The sequence below is a fragment of the Eleginops maclovinus genome, chromosome 3, assembly GCF_036324505.1.
Source record: "Eleginops maclovinus isolate JMC-PN-2008 ecotype Puerto Natales chromosome 3, JC_Emac_rtc_rv5, whole genome shotgun sequence".
Taxonomy (NCBI): domain Eukaryota; kingdom Metazoa; phylum Chordata; class Actinopteri; order Perciformes; family Eleginopidae; genus Eleginops; species Eleginops maclovinus.
Window position 1 is genome coordinate 14,587,027 of NC_086351.1, and position 22,456 is coordinate 14,609,482.

The following is a 22,456-nucleotide window of genomic DNA, read 5'->3' on the forward strand; positions in this document are numbered from 1 at the left end:
CAGAAACACTCCTCTGCTGAGTGTGGGGGGATGGGTGCTCACAGGCTCTCTCTCACCCTACTAACATTGAACTACGCGGTACAGGGAAAGAAAAAAACCCAGACCTTATCTACCAGACAGAGGATGCATGAACAGTTTCAAAGTCTCCCAACAATTAGAAAAATGGAGCATTTGTCCCCCGCCTCTCCTCAGTCAAATGAAGCAGACATTTTTGGCATCCACAAAATGCACAGGGTGTGTGCACAGCATTGAGCAGGGGGTGGTAATGCGAAGTGTGTGTGTGTGTGTGTGTGTGTGTGTGTGTGTGTGTGTGTGTGTGTGTGTGTGTGTGTGTGTGTGTGTGTGTGTGTGTGTGTGTACACTGTTTGCTATGCTGAGGGAGTAATTTAAAAAAGAAAAAATAAATGCAAATGTACTTTAAGGGTTTTAAGACATGTTGTTCTTCGATTTGGAGTTGATTAAAAATCAGATTTTGGGTGTAAGTGGGACGTGGTTGCCTTTTTGGTTTCTTTTCTCACTCTCTACATACGCGCACACGAACACGGACACACACACGCGCACAAACCGCCTCTCGCTCACACACACCACACACTCACAGAAACTGTCTCTCTCGCTCTATCACACATGCACTCGCACACACATCTACCTCTAGGGGAAAAAGGCAGGAAGTAGCAGTGAGCAGGCATACTTGATCACATGTACAAACATTGGAACACAATTTAACATTCTGCCTGACACACCCCCTCATGCACTGCGAGCACAGAGCTTTGCAGGCACATATCATTTTTTTCAAAGCCACCACATCATACCATAAAGGGTTAATGTGATTTCCCACATCAGTGAGAGCTCGCAAAGTGGATCACGCTTTATTTTAGAATGAATACAGCAGTGCATGAGAAGTACATTCATTCTCACACGAAGCCTCTTGTTTAATGTTTGTGTGAGTGTCTAGACTTTTGAATTGTAATGTTAATGAGGCACATTCATTAATGCGGATGTTGGGGTTTTAAACTGGGTTTCACAGTAAAGACAGAGTATAAGAGCAGCAGTGGAAACAAAGTCATCTCCCAAGTTAAAAAGAGAGTTTTAGTAGGTTTTTGAGAAAGACAGTCTTCCATCGCAGGGACCAGACACAGGGCCAGTTGTGCAGAAACAGATTTAATGTAGCTTCCTCTCCCCGCCTGACTTAATTTTTGTGCTCTGGCTGCAGGGAACATTTGGAGCAGACTTCTGTGGATCTGGGAGTAGGATTCGCAAGCTCATGTGCCATCTGCTGGACAAAAGACAGGGCCTACATACAAGCACTTGCTCTTGGCCAAAGTCATCACTACTTCTGATGTGTTGGCGATGTTTCTGAATCGTCTTTGTTATAAATTGCTTCTTGAACCTTTGTCAAGCAGTAATTTTAAGACTCCCGTGGCTCTTTAAATTAATTGAATTTCAACCACAAAGAAGCACAACCCACATTTTGTACTGAGCAGAAAAGCTCTGCCTATTTTTCATCATGCTATAATAAATGTAAAAAATGTTATACAATCTATACTATACAGGATTTAGTGTTACATTTGTTCGAACTTCAAAACACTTCTTAAGACTTATAACATCTAATCAAATTGGTTGGTTCTTAACCTGTTTAGTATTTGTCCTACAAAGAATATTAAAATGTTATTTAGAAACAATGTTAATATGTATCTATCCCCTGCATGCACACACTCAAATTGCACTAGTATCTCTGAGGCACTGCTGAATGTCAACTTCCATTATATTCCTCTTCATATCAAGGGGATGTTCTACTCTGTAGCTTTGTGTCAGATGTACTCTGCACTAATATATGCACATGGCAGGAGGATACACAAGAGGAAAGTCACAATCTTCAGTATTATCTTTTCCATATTTCTTCAATTCGAAAAAAATTAAATAATCTAAAAACAAACAGCAAGTAGTAACAACATGAATATTTTATTTTTTTAGTTCATTCATTCCCAAAAGACACAAACAATGCAGTCACTTTATTGTTTCAGAATGAGTGTGACTGACCCATGATGCTTAGCCACAGAAATTTGACCTGTTTTGAAAAATATAGTGAACATAAACATCTAACAAATCCGAATTTAAATGAGGGTTGTTGAAAATGTATTGGCATTGATTGGAGATAAAGGCACCCCTTTCGATGATAACTGAAGAAAAGTTCTGCATTTACCCTACTCGGTTGTCCTCATTGTGAATTTTATGACGTGTGGTGCAACGTTGAAGAATCGACAGCACCCAAATTTAGTTCCTATCTCTTCTTTGCTTTCGCAGAGAGGCTCAGAATTCAGGCCAAGTTAGATGGATGTTGCCAAGACTCCCCTTGTATACTGAAGTTAAAAAGGCAAAACCAGTTTTGTCCTTTTATCTGGGCTTTTCAATTTACAGATCCATAATTTCCTCCTCCAGAGTATTTCCACTGGTTTCGACATAACGCTCTTGCACTCCAAGAGAACTGAAGAACTGTTAAGGAAAACAGTAAAAGTGGTACATTTACAAGTATATTGTTGATTTAAAATCATTAGTCTTTTTACGATCTCCTGCAAATATCAAGGATTGTTTTTAAAACACATGAGTCACAGTGAGTCACCATAGCGATTCGAAAAGGATACGAGTCAAACTGAAAGTCTGCCCCCACAGCAGCTGACATCATGGCCTGCAGATTCCTCTCCTCCAGGTCTCCAAAGCAGTAGCCATTGGCTTTGTCCACTGCCCGTAAGACCTGAATCATGCTCTCTCTGTCCTGGAAACGAAAGAAGAGAAGAATGCGAGATCAGGGCTTTTTCCCTGTACGAATTCACTAAAACTGCCAGATGGCTCAAGATTTGCTGAAAAATGTTCCCTGAAACGTTGATAATGTGCTGTTTAATTATATTCATGGTTTCTAAATAATCAGTATGAAACAGTATATAAATCAGATCAAAGTCAATGTGGGATTTAACTTCATATGTCCTTATTCTATTTTCCTATTGTTTTTCTACAAGGCAGATCTACAGCAGGAGCAGACTGCAGACAGCAATTTGCTTGAAAAAAGATTTTGAAACCCTCTCGGAAATGTGGCAGTGCAGCCTGTTCAGCCTTGCAGTATGTTTATCAATGCTCAGTATTGAGAGATAAGCTACACATGAATACAAAGCCATAAAATCCCAAACTTCCTTTGTTGCTCAGAGTTCAGCATCTAGCCCCTCTCAAGGTCAAACGTGTTGTGTCTTTGTTCTTTTAAATTTGCTGTCTTAAAGTACCCTTGGTAACCACGGTTACCAGTTTCTGCTCAACTTAAAAGGGGGTAGAAAACTTAAAAACGCATCAAGACTGCGTTCTCACCACTGTGGAAACAAGACTGCCAACCTGCCATTTGTATATATTACTCGTATCATAGGCAGAAATGGCACAGCGATCTAGACTCCTCACACAGGATCATATCAGTCTCCATGAAAACATAATAGCAGGGAACGAATACAGTGTGCAGACAGTCCACTCCCTTTGAACAGTCCAATCCATCTGCACAGTATTGATCTAGTGCTCAATTTTCAACTGCTAAAAATGATTTATGAGGAACTTGTTGAAACGATGAAATATGTCATGAGTGATATTTGATGATGTCTCGAAAAGGGGAGTCATTTTTACATAGGGGAATAAATGTTTGAGTTTAACATTTTGGGGCTAGTTAAAACTAATATTCAGAGGATACTAAAACATTTCTGTAAAAGTATAATGAAGGAATTCTTATTAGACTATCCACTCAACATCTCTCAGTGGCCTTGCATCATTACACTGAAAATATATTTCACGAGACAAAGAGTGAATTAATATTTGTTTTCGAATTAGCTTACACTCAAAACATTAAATATAGTCTTAATGGATACAAAACATGTATTACTCTGAAAAAACTACTTTAAATCTTTCATTCTGTTATTTTGTGCCAAACACAGACACTGGTCAGGCTGGGTTTTCGATTAAGCTAATAGCAGACTTGACATTTGTTATCAATGAGCAGTTGCATTACTAGCAATTTGCAATACACAGTAGCTCTGTTAATTTTATTTCAGCCAAATCATCATCAGTGCCTGATCAGAAAGAGAGGACATTTTTTTTTTGGCATTACAAAACAGCTGCAGAGCATGCATAGAACTTGATGTGTTAGAGAAAATATTACCTAAATATTAGTCACATTATAGACCTTTATAATTTTATATGAATTAATACTCATATTTGTAATTTAGAAGGTTGATGACAGCCATGTAAATTTCACCCCCTTTATTAGCATGACCCACCCAATCCTTTTCTGGAACCAGGAAAGCCTTTTAACAATTAACAACTTTTAAAAACTGAATCATATTTTACATATATTTGGACATTTTGGCTAGCATATTCCACCAGCAGTTTCCGATATATTGAGACTGAGGGTCATTCTTATAGATAAAAAACAGGAAAGCATTTGAAACATTCAAGAATAATACCTGCACATTAAGAGGCACAAAGGACACAAGGCTGTAATCTTGTATGACTTCGGCCAACTTTTGATTAAGACGATGGAATTTCTTAAAGAAGGGGTCTGCAGCCAGATGATCGAGAAGATATGTCAAATCCATGACTTCTGTGTAGAAGTCAAGGTTGAAAGCTGTGCAAGAACAGACAGGAACACATTTAAAATGGGGAATTCACTGACCAGCAAATATAAGAATACTGTGTCTTTATTTGTAATATTTTTGAGTGTGTTGACATTTATTTTGTTTAAGGTAAAGCCAACAGCCCTTAACTTACCCAGTTTGCCATACTGCTCAATCAAGTCCATCTTGGAGAGGATGTTGACGTGGGGAAGCTCCACGTGCAGCATGGTGGAAAGGGAAGTACACAGCACAGAGATGAACTTTGCCGGGTCAGCGCAGTAGTGAGAGTCCACAAGGTGCACTGAAGTGAGCTTAAAGAAGGGAGAAGGTGGTTGAGAACTTGTATCAAAATTCAATAGAATACTGCTCCCAGTACTCTCCACATGCCAAAACTGACAATTCCCCTTTGCAGTATCAATTAATAACAACCTGTGATATAGCAACATTTCGTAAATGTGCAAATATGTAAATCAAATCATTACTTTATACTTATTATATTAGCCTTTTTATTAATTGTCTCTTTTTTGTAAGCGATGTGTCATGTTGTGGCCCTATCCCCTTTGCTGCTGTAATACTGCAGTATCTCCACTTTGGGATTAATGAAAGGTTATCCTAACTTATTGTACACACATGATGACTTTATAGATAAAGCATTAGTGTAAGACTTAGGGGAAATAACACAAAAAACATTCCTGAATGTTTAAGAATCTCACCCTGAAGTTCCACTTGGCCAGTTGTGAGAAAATATTCTTTACTGAACTCTGATGTGTGTAGAGCTCCACTTGTCCTGGACAATCAAACAGGAAGTAACAGTCACTGTGCTCTTTCAGCTTATTCTCTAACCAGTCCAGATTTGCTTCTACATAATCCATACAGTAGAGGAGCCCACCGTTGGGCCCGAGCTTCAAGCTCTCCATCACATCATCCAAAGTGACCAGCTCTGAGATATCTAAAGCACAAGAGTACGGTAGTGTGTCGTTTGCAGGGTCCATGTTGACCACAACCACCTTGCGTCCCAGGCTAGTCATGAATTCCTGCATTCCTTGACAGTAGGTGGTTTTTCCTGAGCCTGGGGGTCCAATGACCACCTGGCCGAAGCGTAGGGAGGGCTTTACTCCTGTCTGGCTTGACATGGTTTGCGACTGGAGAGAATCACATTAGATGGGGCCAGAAGTCAGAGGTCCACATGGGATGTCCTGCAGGGTGGCAGCATCCAGTGTAAGATTATTAGCATGCAAGAGGCTGGACAAAAGGACACAAGAAGTTACTTTACATTGTAATCCCTGTTGACTCTGTTAACATAATGGAATATCATACATCCTGAAACTTCAGGGGGCAAACACGTAATCTAACGTAGTTTAGCATCCTTTTGGCTTGAAGTGGGCTACACATAAATTATGTGTATATATACATAAAAAAGTGACGGGGTTTTTCAATAGGTCTGACAGAAACCTCACATACTTAGCTAGGCAGGAGTAATGTTAATGTTAAATAAATATTTGCATCATCAACACACTCAGGTTAACTTAACAGTAAAGTTATTTATTAAAGACTGCAAACTTTAGCTAAGTTAATGTGTATGTTTAAACATATAGAGGTCTTACTGAAGTGAAGTACATTTTCTGTTACGACACTGTAGACTATTATTTGCAAATGTATTAAGTATTGACGGATATTTACCGTCTGCCGCCGTTCTGTTTGCATGCGTACAGCGGTAGCTAGCTAACTAGCTAAATAACCCTAAAGCACATCCGGGTCACGTACTCGAGATTTCAAAATAAGAGCAAAATATTTTTTATTTGAAAGGAATGCTACACTAACCCCAGCGCAGTGATAGAAATGAACTTAGTATATTTACTCAAGTTATTCTGCAGTACTTGTACTTTACTTAAATATTTAGATTTATGCTTCGTTATACTTCTACTCCACTACACCTCAGAGCCACACATTACTTTTTCTCTCTTCCACTACACCATTGTTATCTGACTTGAGTTACAGATACTTATACTTATGTATACCTGGTATATATAGTCATATTCATGCTGTTTTACTTCTAATGGGTAAAAAAAAGAAAGAAAAGGAGGACATTTCATTTGCAACGGATTAATGGATATGCATTGGATTATTTCTACACTGCAGTATTGCTGTTTTTATTTAAAAAGACTGCTTTTCCCACTCACTACCTATGTGGTTGCGGTTTTTATATTTCAGCCTAAGACATATTATTATTATAACATTATTAATACATTTCATACATTTCCATACATATGTGAACCATTAACATAGGAACATAATTTGTTGTGGGATTTAGTCAGTCATTTGAGGAATAACATAGAAATATAAAAAGACAAAATCAGCACAAGTGTAATGAAAGGTTTGGAAAATGTTTTAATATAACAGTCAGAAAAGTAAATGAGTAAAAAATCTATATAAAACAGTTTCATCTTCGGGGTCCAATGATGCCACCTGGCTGCCAGCCTCTGTACTTCATACTAGTGTTTGGTTGACGTCTTAACAAGGTGTCACCTCCATCAAGGTTTTTAGGTTTGTCATAGACTGTAGATATATGAAAATCTGTTTTGGCCTTTTTCACAGGTTGCAAGAACAATTTCTCTCCATGATACCTGCAGAAAAAAAAATACATTGACTTCAGGAGAGGTCTACAAACAGTATCCAATCACTGGCATACCTAAACATACCATATGCAGTTACTTTGTTGAATCAGTTTTCATGTTCATACGCACCCAAAGCCCCTTTTACAATTGGGATGTTGGCCGTCACTCTCAAGGGCGTCAGGAATCCCAATCTGACTGTTTCCCAACCCTTCACCATCCTTCCAGCCTTGTTTTTCCATCAAACGACGGCCAAAGCCCTACAAAATAAAACAATATTGAGAACACTGTTCATATAAGCTATGGTTAAAGAGATGGAGTAAATTAAAGGCCGCCTCCTAACCTTAGTGTACTTCTCAAAGCTGCCGATGGATTGACTCTGTCCAGATCTGTCTTCAAGACCCTCCCTCAGCCTTTTTTCATACCTCATCCGAACATAGTCACGGGCATCCATGTCACCTCCATCTGAGAGAGGAAGATCCTGGTTAAAGAAAATCTGATCCTGCGTGGATATATTTGGTGTTATCAAAGATGTAAAACTTGAGATACCTTTATCATAGTAAACACTCATGTCAACATCCCAGTCATCTGTCGTTTGTTCATCAAAATCTGAAAAATAAAAAGGAATAAATGTTATTGATATTTAATCTAACAAAAACCATATACATTTATCATATGATTCAAATCATATCAAAGTACATTTTGTACACTTGAAAATGTATCTTTAAACGTGTATAATAGAGTGGAATTTAATTGTCTTATTAAGCAATATACAACAAATATGCTGTCAGATTTAAACTAAACAACACCAGCTAATTTGAACCTCCCATAACCATGCTGGCTTATGTGTTAACAGCATTAAGAGACCTTGATATGGGATCATTCATATATAAACATGTATATTCAACAGGTATATATATCAATATATATATATATATATATATATATATATATCAACAGTTTTTCTTAGCATATTTGTATTGCGCACCTCCTTCTTCCTTATGCCAATACTGGGCATCAGTGTAGAACACCAGGCCTGAGCCGCCTTTCTCCCACTTCAGCTCGATCTTCTCCTCAAACAGCCTCTCTTTGCTTCGCTCCTGGCTCGTGACATCCTCATGCAAAGCTTCATGGCGTTCCCACTCCTCACACCAGTCATCATCCTACAACCAACAACATGAAAAATGATCAAACAGCAGTCAAGGCATGATGATTTTCATGTTTACTTGACATAAACATAATGATATATGGATTCAAACCCACATCATCTGCATTTGAATGTGCATCCTCCTCCTCTTCCTGCGGCTCATCAGTTTCTGTTGTTTGTGTGCGATCAGCCAGCAGCCTCCGTCCGGAGTATGGAGCAATATAAGTTCCGGGTCCTGAGATTTCATGTCCAGCAGCTGTGAATATAGTCTCTTCTGTGGCTGGGAGTGTCCAACTGTTCTTATACTGGAAAGGTACATTGCCATACCGGCGGTTGGAGCCAGTCTTGGGGAAAATGAGGCCCAACTTCCGGATAAGTCTCGGAGGGAGTCTGCAGGACTGGATGAGCTGGAGGAAGACTTTCACCGGTGTGCCCACATTGCCATTCTGCATCAGAGCTGGGGGATTCAGCTCGGATAAACTCTTGAGGTCAGCCTCTGTGAAACGCTCTGTTAAGGACACTCGATGGCGCTGCTCGTACTTCGATTTATAGGGGAATGAGCCATCATCTGGAATAAAAAAAAAGAGCCTTTGAAATAAGTCACTAAATCAGTGTCGTAGTTGAAAATAATGGAACTGTTTATGTAATATTCAAGTTCTTCAAAGTTATTCAAATTCATTCGGTGGGGTGTCCCTTTAATATGGCACAACAGAAATATGTCTAATCCAGACAAAACGATGTTTGTATGAAAAGCTACTAAAACGAGCCTGCCTTTAATCAAACCATGTATGAAATAGGGTTTTCACTAACCTTTGTCGTGTGAAACCTTTACTCTTTTAATAACGCAGCGCCTAGCCAGCCAGTTCCCCTTGGAGTTAATCCAGTGATTCCCCGCATACATCTTGACGAATCTATCGGCATCTTTAGCATGAAGAGAGACGATACAGCAGCAGGACTTCACCGCCTGCTTCTTCAAGGAACTGTCTTCTATCACCGAGCTGTTTTCTGTCAGGGAGCTGTTTTCTCTGCCATTTTCACTGTCATCACACACGGGGTTTTCGGACCCCTCGGACTCCCTGAGAAGCTCCGGTCGATGTCGATAGTGAAAACACTGAAAACCTCCACTCTCTATAAACTGACTGAAATAATTTCTCAGGTCTGCGGAGTGAAAGGCAACAGGAATGTTGCTAATTGCTAAATACACGGCAGCTACGGCTTCAGAGTCCGCCATCTTTGGTTTTTTTTGGACATTAAACGTCAACAGATCGGAACGAAATAGCGTCAGTTCCGCTTCCGGCGGCGTCACACAAAGCTAGTTTGTTTTTGTATTTATTTATTCGATGACATTATGAACATCACATATCTTGTAGAAAATCACATAAAGGCTAGACATATAAAGTAATACAAAAATTACATATCATTAAAAATACAGTTTCATATTTCAGATTGAATATTTGTTAAATACATCAATCGTTTTTAATCATACTTATTTAATAGTGATACTATATTGTTTAAATTCTTGGTTTGAAAATATTAACTGTACAAAAAAACAACATCTTTGACCATAATATCACCTTTGAAGTATGTAAAAAAATGGCCAGGTCACTTATTCAAAATATGAGTTTTATAAATTACTTAATGACATATATTTGATAAACTACATATTGTCGATTTGTAACAGTCTTTTAATGACTTTCTTACTCTCGTTATTATAATTTGTATTTCTGTTATGATTCAGGAATGACTAATTTACTTAACTAAAAGGAGTAACATACAGTTTAAAAATAGTTTAAAAGCTAATTTTATAAAGTGAGAATTCTGCATTTAAATGCAGAATATAAGCCTTTAATTTCAGAACAATAGTTATAATATCACTCAATTATACATGAGTGTGCATTGCTTTGTGAGGGAAAATAGCCTGATGCACAATTATAGGGATTAATTGCAACGGTACATACTGCTGGGTAGCCTAATTCATCATACTTTTCATCATCAATTTTTAGTTAATATATATTTTGTATAAATAATCTCATTATGCTACTAATTTTGGGGGAAAAAATACATGTGTATTGAGAAAAAGGGACAACATTAGCCTTTAAATATTTGTTAAATACTTAAGTAAAATACAAGAACCTCAAAATACAAGAACAGAGTTTTATATGAAAAGGTATAAAGATTTATATTTATTATGTCCATTCTCAAATATAGTAGGATGGTTTGGCTTAGCGCTATTTTTATCTTTCATAAAAATGTGTTATATTTACTATCATATCACATTCTCAAATGAATTCCATGTCTGATAGTTTGACTGTATGTGTATTGATGACAAAAATTTTTTTAAAAACATAAAGTAATAACAATCATTTTGCAGAGCAGAACAGTGATATTGATGACATCTTAACTTAACAACTTTACATATCTATTTTAGATGTAAGTAAAATTGAGTTATAATATGAGAGTAACCCATTGAAGACATGCTATTTCTTTTAGGAAAAATATGAGTCTTTCCCATTACTCCACAACTTTTTTATAGACAACGAAAAAACATATTCTGTCATAGGTCATTAACCTGAAGCTTACGCTGCCATTGGCCTTCACCTCAGCTTTTATCGGTGTGTGTTTTGATAGTAATAGGCAGTAAAACTGGAACCGTGTGTCTGGATCCTGACTACATTTTACACTTGTCCCACATGTATTGTGCATTAACCATAACTTTTGGAAGCCCGTTCTAATACTCACGAGTGTCATATAGGGAACTATTGATGAAAAAACCAACAATACTTTACAGATAATATACAGATTTTACAGGAGAACTAGAAACTCAATATTACTTTTTAGGCCCATAATCTCAAAGAATGAATAACTCCAAATTACTGAAGGAACCTTTGAATAGGAATACACTTAAAAGGCCCTGCTGTACACAGGTAGGCCCTCCCAGTATCACAAATAGATACACCAAATATCCGTCCATGCTGTAAAATAGAATAAAATACAGTTATAATGAGGCTGGGAAAAGAAAATACCAGAAGTACTATTTCACCAGGTCACAAAAGACACTAATCATGATGAGTCACTGCACCGGAGATTTTGGCCTTTGGAACATTTATATTACATTACTTGTCCCTTGTTAGGCATAGATTCAATGCTGTGGGCAATCCCCACGGGAGCAATTAAAATGTCTTTGAAGTGTCTTGCTCAGGGACACAATGAAATGCTGACTTCAGTGGGGTTGGAACCAGAGCTTTCTTGATCCGCATTGACCCACTTCGCCACAGCCTCCCCATATTATAAAGTGAAGATGCAGTTCTAGTATTAAAGTTTGGGACTTTCTTTTATTCTGGTGCTGTTGGGTTAGGGTTAGGGGTTCTAAGAAGCATAATTATTTCAAACTTACACAAAACACCTTCTCAAATGCCTCAATATTTAAGATATAGATATATTTATTAAACATATATACTTAAGTTCATATCGACTCAAAGGATAACTAAAGAGCAGTAGAACCTGAAAATGCATTCATTATCAAAAACATTACCTCTTGGTCAGGACCCACATTTTTTTGGAGTTTAGTGTTATGTTGATTTAGTATGTTTGCTTTTCCAGGTTATACCAATTCAACATCAGAGCAACATCTGTCAGTACAGTACATTAGGTCATTGCAAAAAAAATGAAGAAAAGAGAGAGAGAGATTGCACTTCAAAACAAAATTTTATTTGTGAAACAGCCCAATTATTTTGATTGTGTTTAAGTCTGCAATCTGTATCTATCGGACTTTTTTCTCCAGTATGGCAAGGTAAATGTTTCTTTCAATTTATGAATTTAGTTTTTCAGGAAAAATATTCAAACTGAATGGTTTGAAAATGTATGTGCAGCCTTTTGCATCTAGAAATTGACTGTATACATGTGTGGTCTAGTAATTAAAGATCAAATATATATATATATATATATATATATATATATACACACTGTATATACACTCTACTGCTAACTAAATTCCCCACATTTCAAATTCCAGGATGATCTTAATATCTTTCCCCAAGGATTGCAAATGACCCCAGCAGAGTTACTGTGACCTTTGTGTTCCTGACCTTGTGAAAACAGATCCAGACGAATGTACCTCTGCTGTATTAGCAAGAGGTGAAGGTTAAATGTAATGTACTGAACAAAGTGTCAGTCCAGCACAGAGTTCATTAACCTGGGAAAACCAAGGCAGGGAAACGCAAACTATGTTGCTATGCTGACACAATTACCTTCAGAATGATGCATTGGTTGTGCTATTATTTATTTAACTTGAAAATTATATTACAGGCAATTTTTCTTTATACATTTAAAGTCAATAATAACTTTGTAAAAGGCCTGGACCTCTTTAAGTGTCATTACATCATGCTCCATCAGACCTGCACTGTTTTGCTTGCTTGAACTCAGAATACAGCAGTTGCTCCATTTATAGAATGAAGGACATTTTATTTTTACTGTCTTGGTGAAGATAAGAGTCTGTCCTCCGTGTCCGTCTCTGCCTGCTCCTAACCTCTATAAACACGAGCCTTATCGCAAACATTTACAACAGTAGGCCTACTTCATCGAGCCTGAGTGCATTACAGGTCACTGAAAACTAAAAGGATCACATTCTTGTAGATAACGCAGCTAGTTTTGTCATGGATTCAAAGCTCAGGTCCATTACATTACAGATATGTCACCTATTACATGAATAATCACTGTATCATAATGAAATCACTTCAGGAGAGTAATTGAGGCTATAACATTCTGGACAATTCTCTGAAGGGATGAGTAAGGTTCCAATGAAGTAAAGCAAACATTCGGTGACTGGTGCTGCCAGTAGTGTCTGGTTTGTAATCTCTTTATTGCAGTTATTCACTTTATGAACTGACCTTGACCCCACTTCGGTTTGGTTCACATCCTGCTCTGATACTTCCATAATGATGGAAACATTTTGCTACGTCAATCTTTTTCCATTCTTCAAGAATGACCTCTTTTACAGACTGGATGCTGGATGGAGAGTGATGCTCAACTTGTTTCTTCAGAGTTCCCCATAGGTGTTCAATTGGGTTCAGATCAGGAGACATTCTTGGCCACTGAATCACTTTCACTCTGTTCTTCTTCAGAAATCTAACAGTGGCCTTAGATGTGTGTTTAGGATCATTGTCATGTTGGAAAAGTGCACGATGACCAAGGGCACGGAGTGATGGTAGCATCTTCTCTTTCAGTATAGAGCAGTACATCTGTGAATTCATGACGCCATCAATGAAACGCATCTCCCCTATACCAGCAGCACTCATGCAACCCCACATAAGGACGCTGCCTCCCCCACGTTTCACTGTAGGCACCATGCATTTTTCTTTGTATCCCTCACCTTTGCGACGCCATACAGTTTTGAAGCAATCAGTTTCAAAAACATTTATCTTGGTCTCATCACTCCAGAGTATAGAGTCCCAGTAGTCTTCATCTTTGTCAGCATGGGCCCTGGCAAACTCTAGGCAGGCTTTTTTGTGCCTGGGCTTTAGGAGAGGCTTCCTTCGTGGGCGGCACCCATGCATGCCATTCCTCTGCAGTGTACGCCATATTGTGTCACGGGAAATAATCACCCCAGTATGGCTTTCTACTTCCTTAGGTATTCTGACTGATAAGTAAAGCTTTGCTGATCTTCTTGCAGCCTTCACCTTTTCGGTGTAAAGAAATTATTTTCTTTCTCTTCCATGTGGTGCCATTGCTAACAACATGAAATGGGAAGGGGTTTTCTTTAAGTAACACACTTTTATAGTCAACTGTCTGCTGGACACCTGTGTAATGAATAATTAGACTCACCTGTGGTTGATTATTGTTAAATTAGACATTTGTAGTCTAAAATTTAGCTTTGCTCCAGAGACTTTCAGTGGGGTGTACTCATTTTTGCATCGCCCTTATTTGAGTAAAACTGAAAAATGTGTAATCTAAGTTATATTATTAACCTTGCTTTCATGTTATAAGTTAAACAGATATTATATAAAACTTAGTCTTGTCAACATTTTGGAAAATGTTTTTGTGTTCATTGAGATATTGTTTAAAATGTTACTTTTCGAAGGGGGTGTACTAATTTACCCTGTGCACTGGTATGTCAAATCCAAAGAAGCTTGTTATTAACATTGAGAAGTTTGTTTATTTATGAAAACAATAAAGTAATTAGCTTATCAGTCTCAAGCCTCCGTGCCAGGCACAAGGGAGATAATGAATTAGAGTAAATTCATTTAAATGAGAGGTGGGACCTTTTGCCGCCTGTTATAAATGTCATAAACTGGAATCCCTGAAAGAATGGCCAACTTTAATTGAGTCGGGATAAAAACAGCATCTATCTGATATGATCCTGCCAAATGAAAAAGCCCTTTACTAAAATACACAATTCTGTCCACCACTGACTGGACTGAAATATCTCAACATCTACTGCGTTGCTCTGAAACTCGGGAGGATCAATCGCACTGCTTTTGGGGATCCCCTGAAACTTCCTGTGTTTTTTATGAAATGTCTTAAACACTATCATAGATAGATTGCCATTACATTTTGGACACACACCCATGTCCCCCTCATACTGAATTGGAAAAATTAGAATTATTATTATACATTTTTAGATCCTAGAGTCGTTATCAGGTCCAATCTTCAATTTGACATTCCCATCAGCCTCAATTGTGCTTTGAACTTAATGCTAACTAGTACATTTCAGCATGCTAACATGTTCAATTTAGAAAGTGAATATGGTAAACATTACACTTGCTTAGAGTTCCATCCATAAGTTAAGATTACAATTGTAAGCATGTTTGAATGATGGAGTTAGTATTTAGTTTAAAGCATCACTGTGTACAGCCACAGTTAGCCGTTTGCATGCTGAACTTGTTTAACTTCATAAGCTGACATTTTTTTGTAAATATTTTTTTAGATTTGATAAATTGGGAATTGAATAGATTTCAAATTTCTTGGTCTTTGGGGTTTAGCAAAAATACAGTCAGTGTACTAAAATCCTGACTTTGGATCTCCAGAGCTGTTGGGTAAAAGTCATGAATTTAATAGGGTTAGTTTATATCAAAGGTAAAAGGGCAGTTTAAGAATGCCAATAAGGTTTTCAAAATTCCAGTCCTGATCCAGGAGTATAACAAGACACACTATTTGAAAAAAAAGGACTTGCTACACCTCATGAGGACATAACTTGTAGGTCAATGCCCCCGCTCTGCTTTGGCCTCCTTCCAGTTCCCAGGTGTGTGCTGGCAGGGTGCAGGGACACGGCGTGGGCCTGATTACCTCTGCAGTCCTTGGTAGCTTGGTACTGCCTGGGTTAATGACACCGACTACAAGATAAGGCCCTACCCTGCTGTTGATATCCAGGCATTACTCCAACAGCTCCTTTTCATTGAGAAAAGCTTATCGGTTTCCCAGGGTTATGCCATCAGTCATCTGGCAGAGCACATGGTTGTTTTTCAGAGTCTATTGACAAGTCAAGGTCCGCTTAGTAGGCTGGGTTGCTCCTATATATACGAGGGACACTGGAAGATGCAGCAGCAGTACTCACTAGCTCTTGGAGAGCCCATCCTTTGAGAGGTCTCTTAAAAGTTAACTACACAGATCTCAAACAATCTATAACTAAAAAATAAAATGGATAACAGGTGTCATTGTACATCCAGCAGCGACAGGCTTTCGAATCCTATCCTGTTCAACATCCTGAGCCAAATGGATAACAGCAAGCCAAACCAAAACTGCTTCAACTACAATTCAATACCTCACAGATGCAACTGTGAGCTGCGAAGGACAGTGTGTTTGAAAAGGCCCTCCGAGGTCTGCAAAGAAGCGTCAGCAGTTCTGGTTAAGACTGTTCATTTCATGAAGAATTTACCTGCTTTTAACCAGATGCCACCAAATGACCAGTTCTTACTTCTGAAAAGCTGCTGGGCACCGCTCTTCATTCTGGGTCTGGCCCAGGAGCAAGTGAATTTTGAGGTGACGGACACACCTGCGGACAGCATGTTGAAAAGGATTCTCCTAAACCGCCAGGAGAGCCTCGATATGGAGAGGGAGCAGCCTACCATGTCGGGGGTCAGCAAACTCAGGTCCTGCCTTAAAAAGTTTTGGAGTTTGGATTTGAGTCCAAAGGAGTATGCATACCTCAAAGGAACCACGATATTCAATCCAGGTATTTATTCATCTGTCTATTAAAGTATGAAATAATAAACAAATACTTGGTTCCCAGGAGTAAGAAAACTGCATTATACATGTATGTGACAGTGTCTCATTTCCTGTCTTTACTTTCCACAGATGTCCCATATTTAAAGGCAGCAGTTTTTGTTGAAGGCTTGCAGCAGGAGGCTCAGCATGCCCTCAGCGCGATGGTCCAGCTCCTTCACCCAGGGGATCAGGAACGCTTTGCCCGGATCCTCCTAACAGCCTCCATGCTGCAGAGCATCACACCTAACCTCATCACTGAACTCTTTTTCCGACCCGTAATAGGCCAGGCTGATCTGCTAGAGCTGTTGGCGGACATGCTCTTCTGCCGATAGACGAGGACGGGTGGACTGACTGCTAGATGTTCTGAAGAAAGTTAAATCCAATGGTCTTAACAGTGTTGATGCAGGACTTCTCGCTGACAAACCTCAACAATGTTTCCTCATTAAATGGAAGAATTTTCTTGACAGTGGACTCCAAAAAAAAAAGCAATTACAATAGCCAATAAAACTGTGAATTGGTGAATATGAATTGCTTGTATTGCATTGAAGCTCAGGTCACTTTACAGACTGAAAATCTTTTATCCACTGAAGTTGAAAGACTGTACCCACTGTTGTGGAAGATATTTTCTTAATGTTGTAAATATGTCTACATATACAGAACTTTTCTAATAAATATATTTTTGTAAATGAACATTATATTGATGTTTTGTCTCTGTGTATTTTATGTTCTTTTTAAGCCCTGAGAGGTGAGTCTTGAATAAAGCATACCTACTTAGAAATGTTTTTGTAAAACATTATGACTGGTTATTTTCTTAATTGAATTCAGAGGCGTCTTTGAAAATGTAATGTGACACTGAGAAAGTTGGTCATACTTTTTTGGTATTGCTTAAACCCACATTAAGAAACCACATCTGATTCATGCATGCCGTGTTCTCCTTCTCGTTTTACCAGCTTGTCCTGAAACCAAACTGTGAGTTCAATATATCAGAGGTGAGTATTTTCCTCTCCAGTCGAGACTTTAAACTCATGTGATAACCACTTTTCGCAAAGGTCAAGCGACTTATATATAAAACAGTATATATCTAGTCAGTAAAACCCCTTTTGTATGTCACAGATGTTAAAGCATTACTTTAGGTACTTTGTCTCCCTCTCATGGTAAAAAGTGGACTTCTCATGTTACAATAAAAGCTATGATCAGGAAGACGCAGTGAAAAATGTAACCTGCCATTGTTGTTTAAAAAAATAAAAGATCCACACAGAAAATTCAGTAAAGGGAAATCTGAATGCTAAATAAAGCATCCTTTAATCAAATCTGAGTTTATTAATCTGCAGTCTACATTTGATTAGAACAAGCCCTCTTGATTAGTCTTATCCTGTGGTATGCTAGTTGTGAAACAGTGAGCCTTTACTTGACACCTCATACAGGTAAAACAGGAATGTGCTGGCGGGGGCGATTTAGAGGAAACGGGGTTACACAGGGCTACTGCAACACAAACTATAAAAGCTTAGCATTTGGTACAGTTTGTTAGTAGTTCAATGCACTTTAAGTATTTTTAATTAAAAAAAAACTGTAAATCTTCTCCAATATGGTGATAAATCCCTTTTTTTCCAGAATGCAGAATTCTTCTCTTGATGCTGGTGCAGCTATCTTTTGTGCTGTTACAAGGTGTTCCATAGTCCTACAATTCTGCAATCTTCATATTTTGTGTTGCTTTGTGGCTAATAGCAATAGTGTATTTTAATTGACAGATACATCAACAGACATTATGGTCCATGAAGTTACATTATTTTTTAACCAAAAGAATCAGTTCTAGATTTGTGCACTGCTTCTTCCCTTTGCAACCAATGACAAAGACAATCCTCTGGATTTTATTTCCTTTTTGTCAGAACCAGCCAAACGAGTTCCTTTTGCTGAAGGCGGAAAAGGCTGCCTGCTGCAACACTGTGACCTCAGGGAGAGGAGCTTGACAACAATAATTCCAAGAGTTAAAAAGGAGAAGTAAGTTTAAGCATTAGAACATCTTTGGAAGAAAGGACATATATATATATATGAGAGAAAATTGCAAATGGAGATGGTTACACTGAGACACTGAATAGATTATTTTTATGTGGAGAAAGAACATTGAAACCCAGCTCTGCAAGCAGTAAGCCAACTAGATAAGTTGAATGCCATTATTGTATACGTAAAAAACATTTCATTGTTGAATGCACCAGAAAGGGAATAAACAAGCATGGAGATTTTTATTTTGTTAAAAACAGTGAGTAAAAAAACTACGGCCAAATAGCCACAAATGGTTTAAAAACCCAGAGAGCAACATTGATAAAAAAAATATGTACATCAAAGTATGGCTTAACGATGCAGTTTTCAGGACAAAACATGCTATCAAGGAGACTTAATGGCAGGAGTCGATAAACCCAAACATATATACGGTTCACGCACAATGGCTTGCATACACAATCACAGACAAGAATGAGGACGGTTAGAGTCTACCATCAGTCTCTATCCTCTGGCCTGACTGCTTAGATTGCAAGGAGTGTAGTCATGGTTCATTTTCTCAAAACAACTTTAAACACTGCACTCATTAAAAAAAAGACCTGCATTGTCTTTTGCTTTGTACAATCATAATTGTTTCCTCAGTGGGTCACTTGCTGGAGAGATAAAAGGTCCATGAAATTAAATGACACTCCAATAGCAAACATAAACCACTAAAAGCAGAAGTACCACCGCCCAGGGTAAAAGGTGCTCCATTTAGTAACAGCAACAAACGAATACAGCAAAGGGATAACATTGTCCATTTAGTTGGCTACATTGCTTGTCAGGACAGGCACTTTTTTTTGTCTGTCACCTTTCACAGAATAAGAGGAACACCTGAAGAGTCTATTTCGGTGTCATGATGGTAGGCCGAGTAGGCTGTGGCGGTGCTGGAGGAATACGCTGAGAAAGAAAGAGCTTAATTTAGTTCACTGAAAATCAAAGAAATGTACAGTAGCAGTCATAGAAAGATAAACAACACTGTAGATGCACAACTGGGACACACAAAACTTTAACCTGGGACGACATTACATTCCCAGGCCATGATGTGAAAGTTTAGGAAACACAATGAGGTGTACCCTCATTCAAAGACATGTAACGGGACACCCCAGGTTTTTAACCGCCTCTCCACTGAACAACAATAAAGAGAACAGGCTGCTGCACAGTAATCCCTCCCTAACCAGAGTCGTGGGCCAAAATTACATAATGTGCCATGGGGCATTATGTGGGGTATATTTAATGTGACTCGATCTGCTGCAAGCGGCAAGTGGTGTAGCATGACTGCTGAGCTGCAGGGGAGAATGAGGCAGGTTGATAGGTAGGTGTAAGGTGGCCGATGAAGAGGTGGGGGGGGGGGGGGGGGGAGCTAATGAGCGAGGGATTGGAATATGCAGAGAAAAGGACAGGAATGCGGGGCTTTCACTGCTTAAAGAATGGCATGTTACAGGAAAGTAGAGACAAGGGGAGAAAATGCCAACAGCTGCTGCCGGTACAATGGATTGCAAAGACCTGAACCACTCACTGCTCCACCGAGGTAGTAATTATACCTCAATGACAGGGACAAATAAGACTGCATCTCCCTCAGCACATTGCATTTAATTAATAAGAACATTTGCAATATCTCTAACCGCATGCTTGTACGCTCTTATGCAACAAATAATTCCTCAAAAGACATGCATGTATGGTGATAATTCAATATGATAAAATCAATTTTCGATGGCATTATAAAGTGATTAAATCAAATATTGATATATTGTGATGCACATTTATATTGCCTAAATTGATAATAAGTAAATACCACCGCATATTTCTCAGAAAATCGGATCAAACTCAGTCAGACAGTGAAACCACTGATTTATCTGATAACTTTATATGTTATTCAGTAGTTAGCTGAAAATGTTATTTATTTTCTCTACAATTTCAATATTATGGTCATTAAGCCCTTGCACAAGTCCTAATTGAATGGAAAAACTACTCTGTACTTCTCATATGCCAAATATTTAATTTACACAGAATTAAACATAACCAGGCTTTGCCCTTTGGACTATTTATGTAATCTATTAACAGAAAACAGGCTATAAATTAATATAGTTATCGAGACATTCAATGGCCTATATCAGGATAAAGGTTAGTTTTCACTGTTATAAAAAAAATCCCACGTATACTCACTTTTCCCGCTGTAATGTCTCATTTTCCTCGCCAGCTCATCCGATGGCGTCTGCTCCGACACTTTGACCTCTGGAAAAAAAGCTGGGGATGAAAGACAAAATGAGCGCAAGCACACATTAATGAACACTCATTGAAGAATAAATCCGGTCAACTTGTCTCTTATGCAACACGTTTTGCCAAGACTGTGCATCACCTGTATCAACTTGCCTCAGATGAATCAATTACTGCTAGGTCACTACCTTTGGATTAGGGCTTATAAAAAAACTATAAGCCAAACAAAAGCAGCGCTCCAACAGACACTATGAGTCATTTAGGGAAGACGGATCAGATTATTGGTATAGTATCTGGCAGCCAGATTATAAATGTATATTATAAACATACATATATTCATACAGCACCAACAATACATTTAAACGCTTTAATAAGTGTTGTAAGGCATTCTTACAGTCACTGCTAACTAAAGTGTTGGTCATGGTCTCATTTCCGCTATCGGGGAGGGTCCCATCCCTCCTCCCGTTGGGATGCTGCCCTGTCGACTGATGGCTCTTGTTCCTTTTGCCCTTTCGCGTGCTGATGCGGATGACCCCATGCACCAGCTTGCACTCGGCCTCCTGCTCCTCCAGGTTGTAGTCCTGAGCGATGCTGTAGATGAGCTCGCTGATCTCGTTGGTCTTGCGGGAGAAAGAGGAGTCAGATGTACACTTGGCTAGCTGGTCGATCTGGTGCAGGGCGTAAAGCTCCAGCAGCTTTTTGGTGATAAGAGAGTCAATGTCAGTGCCTGTCTCACTCAGGTCATCCAAGTCATAGTCATCACGGGACAACAGGCTGGTGTTGCTGACAGGCCGCTGGCTCTCCCCCTTGCCAGGCACACGGGTTCGTTTGGGGGCAGCAACCTGATACCTGACCGTCTGACCTGCGATGCGTACATCTGGGTAGCGGAAACTGTCACTCGTGGGCAACTTAGAGGCTTTGGTAGACTTGCTGGACTCCAAAGGGATCCCACAGGTGAGGTTGGTCACCGCCATGCCATTAGGAGGGTGAGGCTCACTGCCTGCTTTGGGGTGATGGTCTGTGGAGCTCTCATTGACAGGCAGGCAGGGCTCTCTGCTGCCATAAAACCCACAGGTCAGTATACAGCAGATAAAAGCCTTACAGCCACTCCAGCCCATGGAGGCACAGGAACCACAGGCATGTCTGCTGGCAGGCGTGCTGTCTGCCGAACCAGGAATAAATCCTATTGTCTCTGAACCCCGAGCAGTGCCATTTCGCGGGTGGCTTTTGCTCCGACCATACTTGTTGTCTGAATACCGGGAGTGGTCAGCGTGATGCTCATGTCGATGCTCCACATGAGGATCCTTGCAGCAGTCCTGGCTGGCCGTGCTGTCCCTTGATATAGTCCGACTCTGTCGGTACTTTGAGCTGGAGCTGTGATGTTTGTGCTGGTGGGACGCCTGGGGAGCCCCTGAGCTGTGGCCAGGCATGGCTCAGAATACCTGGGACCTGGTGTGGGAGAAGCATGTTTAGAAATAATAACCAGGTGTTAACCTCTCCTTGTTGTTGCCACAGAGGCTTGCAGAATTAAACACACCGTGATAGCCTGCGTTATGAGGTAAACACAAGGCTGCCAGTACAGAAAGCTCCAAGGAAATGATGACAATGGT

At 39.2% G+C, this 22,456-nt stretch overlaps 4 protein-coding genes across 6 annotated transcripts in view; 1 reads left to right on the forward strand and 3 right to left on the reverse strand.

Annotated features, from left to right (window-relative positions):
• Positions 1 to 1,940: 1,940 nt before the first annotated feature.
• gpn2 (GPN-loop GTPase 2) lies at positions 1,941 to 6,393 on the reverse strand. Of its 3 annotated transcripts, none has more exons than XM_063877855.1 (6): positions 6,318 to 6,393; positions 5,351 to 5,833; positions 4,792 to 4,948; positions 4,488 to 4,648; positions 2,640 to 2,770; positions 1,941 to 2,482 (listed from the first exon to the last, which is right to left on the reverse strand). In XM_063877855.1, the coding sequence occupies exons 2-6, from the start codon at positions 5,768 to 5,770 to the stop codon at positions 2,410 to 2,412; spliced, it is 942 nt and encodes a 313-aa protein (XP_063733925.1). In that variant the 5' UTR covers positions 5,771 to 5,833; positions 6,318 to 6,393; the 3' UTR covers positions 1,941 to 2,409. The 3 variants fall into 3 exon arrangements, with proteins under 3 accessions (XP_063733925.1, XP_063733915.1, XP_063733933.1); XM_063877845.1 differs by having other exon boundaries at positions 5,351 to 5,879; positions 6,318 to 6,383; XM_063877863.1 differs by lacking the exon at positions 6,318 to 6,393 and adding an exon at positions 6,242 to 6,263.
• Positions 6,394 to 7,005: 612 nt separating this feature from the next.
• gpatch3 (G patch domain containing 3) lies at positions 7,006 to 9,651 on the reverse strand. Its single transcript, XM_063878547.1, has 7 exons — positions 9,207 to 9,651; positions 8,513 to 8,964; positions 8,238 to 8,412; positions 7,799 to 7,858; positions 7,593 to 7,714; positions 7,382 to 7,509; positions 7,006 to 7,261 (listed from the first exon to the last, which is right to left on the reverse strand). The coding sequence occupies exons 1-7, from the start codon at positions 9,625 to 9,627 to the stop codon at positions 7,078 to 7,080; spliced, it is 1,542 nt and encodes a 513-aa protein (XP_063734617.1). The 5' UTR covers positions 9,628 to 9,651; the 3' UTR covers positions 7,006 to 7,077.
• Positions 9,652 to 15,918: 6,267 nt separating this feature from the next.
• Positions 15,919 to 17,834, forward strand: nr0b2a (nuclear receptor subfamily 0, group B, member 2a). The gene is made up of 2 exons (XM_063880249.1): positions 15,919 to 16,563; positions 16,686 to 17,834. The coding sequence occupies exons 1-2, from the start codon at positions 16,029 to 16,031 to the stop codon at positions 16,925 to 16,927; spliced, it is 777 nt and encodes a 258-aa protein (XP_063736319.1). The 5' UTR covers positions 15,919 to 16,028; the 3' UTR covers positions 16,928 to 17,834.
• A 982-nt stretch (positions 17,835 to 18,816) lies between these two features.
• Positions 18,817 to 22,456, reverse strand: part of kdf1a (keratinocyte differentiation factor 1a) — a 4,126-nt gene continuing 486 nt past the window's right edge. Inside the window, exons 2-4 of the mRNA XM_063880248.1 lie at positions 21,241 to 22,295; positions 20,796 to 20,876; positions 18,817 to 19,529 (exon numbers count right to left, since the gene is read on the reverse strand). Of these exons, the coding sequence (XP_063736318.1) occupies positions 19,444 to 19,529; positions 20,796 to 20,876; positions 21,241 to 22,276 (1,203 nt within the window). The 5' untranslated portion in view covers positions 22,277 to 22,295 and the 3' untranslated portion in view covers positions 18,817 to 19,443. The remainder of the gene's footprint in view (positions 19,530 to 20,795; positions 20,877 to 21,240; positions 22,296 to 22,456) is intronic.

What these genes read in the sequence shown, in the direction of transcription:
- gpatch3 (XM_063878547.1), bottom strand. Translation starts at nt 9,627, where the DNA reads ATGGCGGACTCTGAAGCCGTAGCTGCCGTGTATTTAGCAATTAGCAAC. An exon ending in AAAGGTTTCACACGACAAAG is followed by an intron (nt 8,965 to 9,206) that starts GTTAGTGAAAAC and finishes TTTTTATTCCAG; the next exon opens with ATGATGGCTCATTCCCCTAT. An exon ending in GAGTGTTTACTATGATAAAG is followed by an intron (nt 7,715 to 7,798) that starts GTATCTCAAGTT and finishes TTCCTCTCTCAG; the next exon opens with ATGGAGGTGACATGGATGCC.
- nr0b2a (XM_063880249.1), top strand. Translation starts at nt 16,029, where the DNA reads ATGGATAACAGGTGTCATTGTACATCCAGCAGCGACAGGCTTTCGAAT. An exon ending in AACCACGATATTCAATCCAG is followed by an intron (nt 16,564 to 16,685) that starts GTATTTATTCAT and finishes TACTTTCCACAG; the next exon opens with ATGTCCCATATTTAAAGGCA.
- gpn2 (XM_063877855.1), bottom strand. Translation starts at nt 5,770, where the DNA reads ATGTCAAGCCAGACAGGAGTAAAGCCCTCCCTACGCTTCGGCCAGGTG. An exon ending in TTGTGCCTCTTAATGTGCAG is followed by an intron (nt 2,771 to 4,487) that starts GTATTATTCTTG and finishes TTTCGTTTCCAG; the next exon opens with GACAGAGAGAGCATGATTCA. An exon ending in GCAGACTTTCAGTTTGACTC is followed by an intron (nt 2,483 to 2,639) that starts GTATCCTTTTCG and finishes ACAGTTCTTCAG; the next exon opens with TTCTCTTGGAGTGCAAGAGC.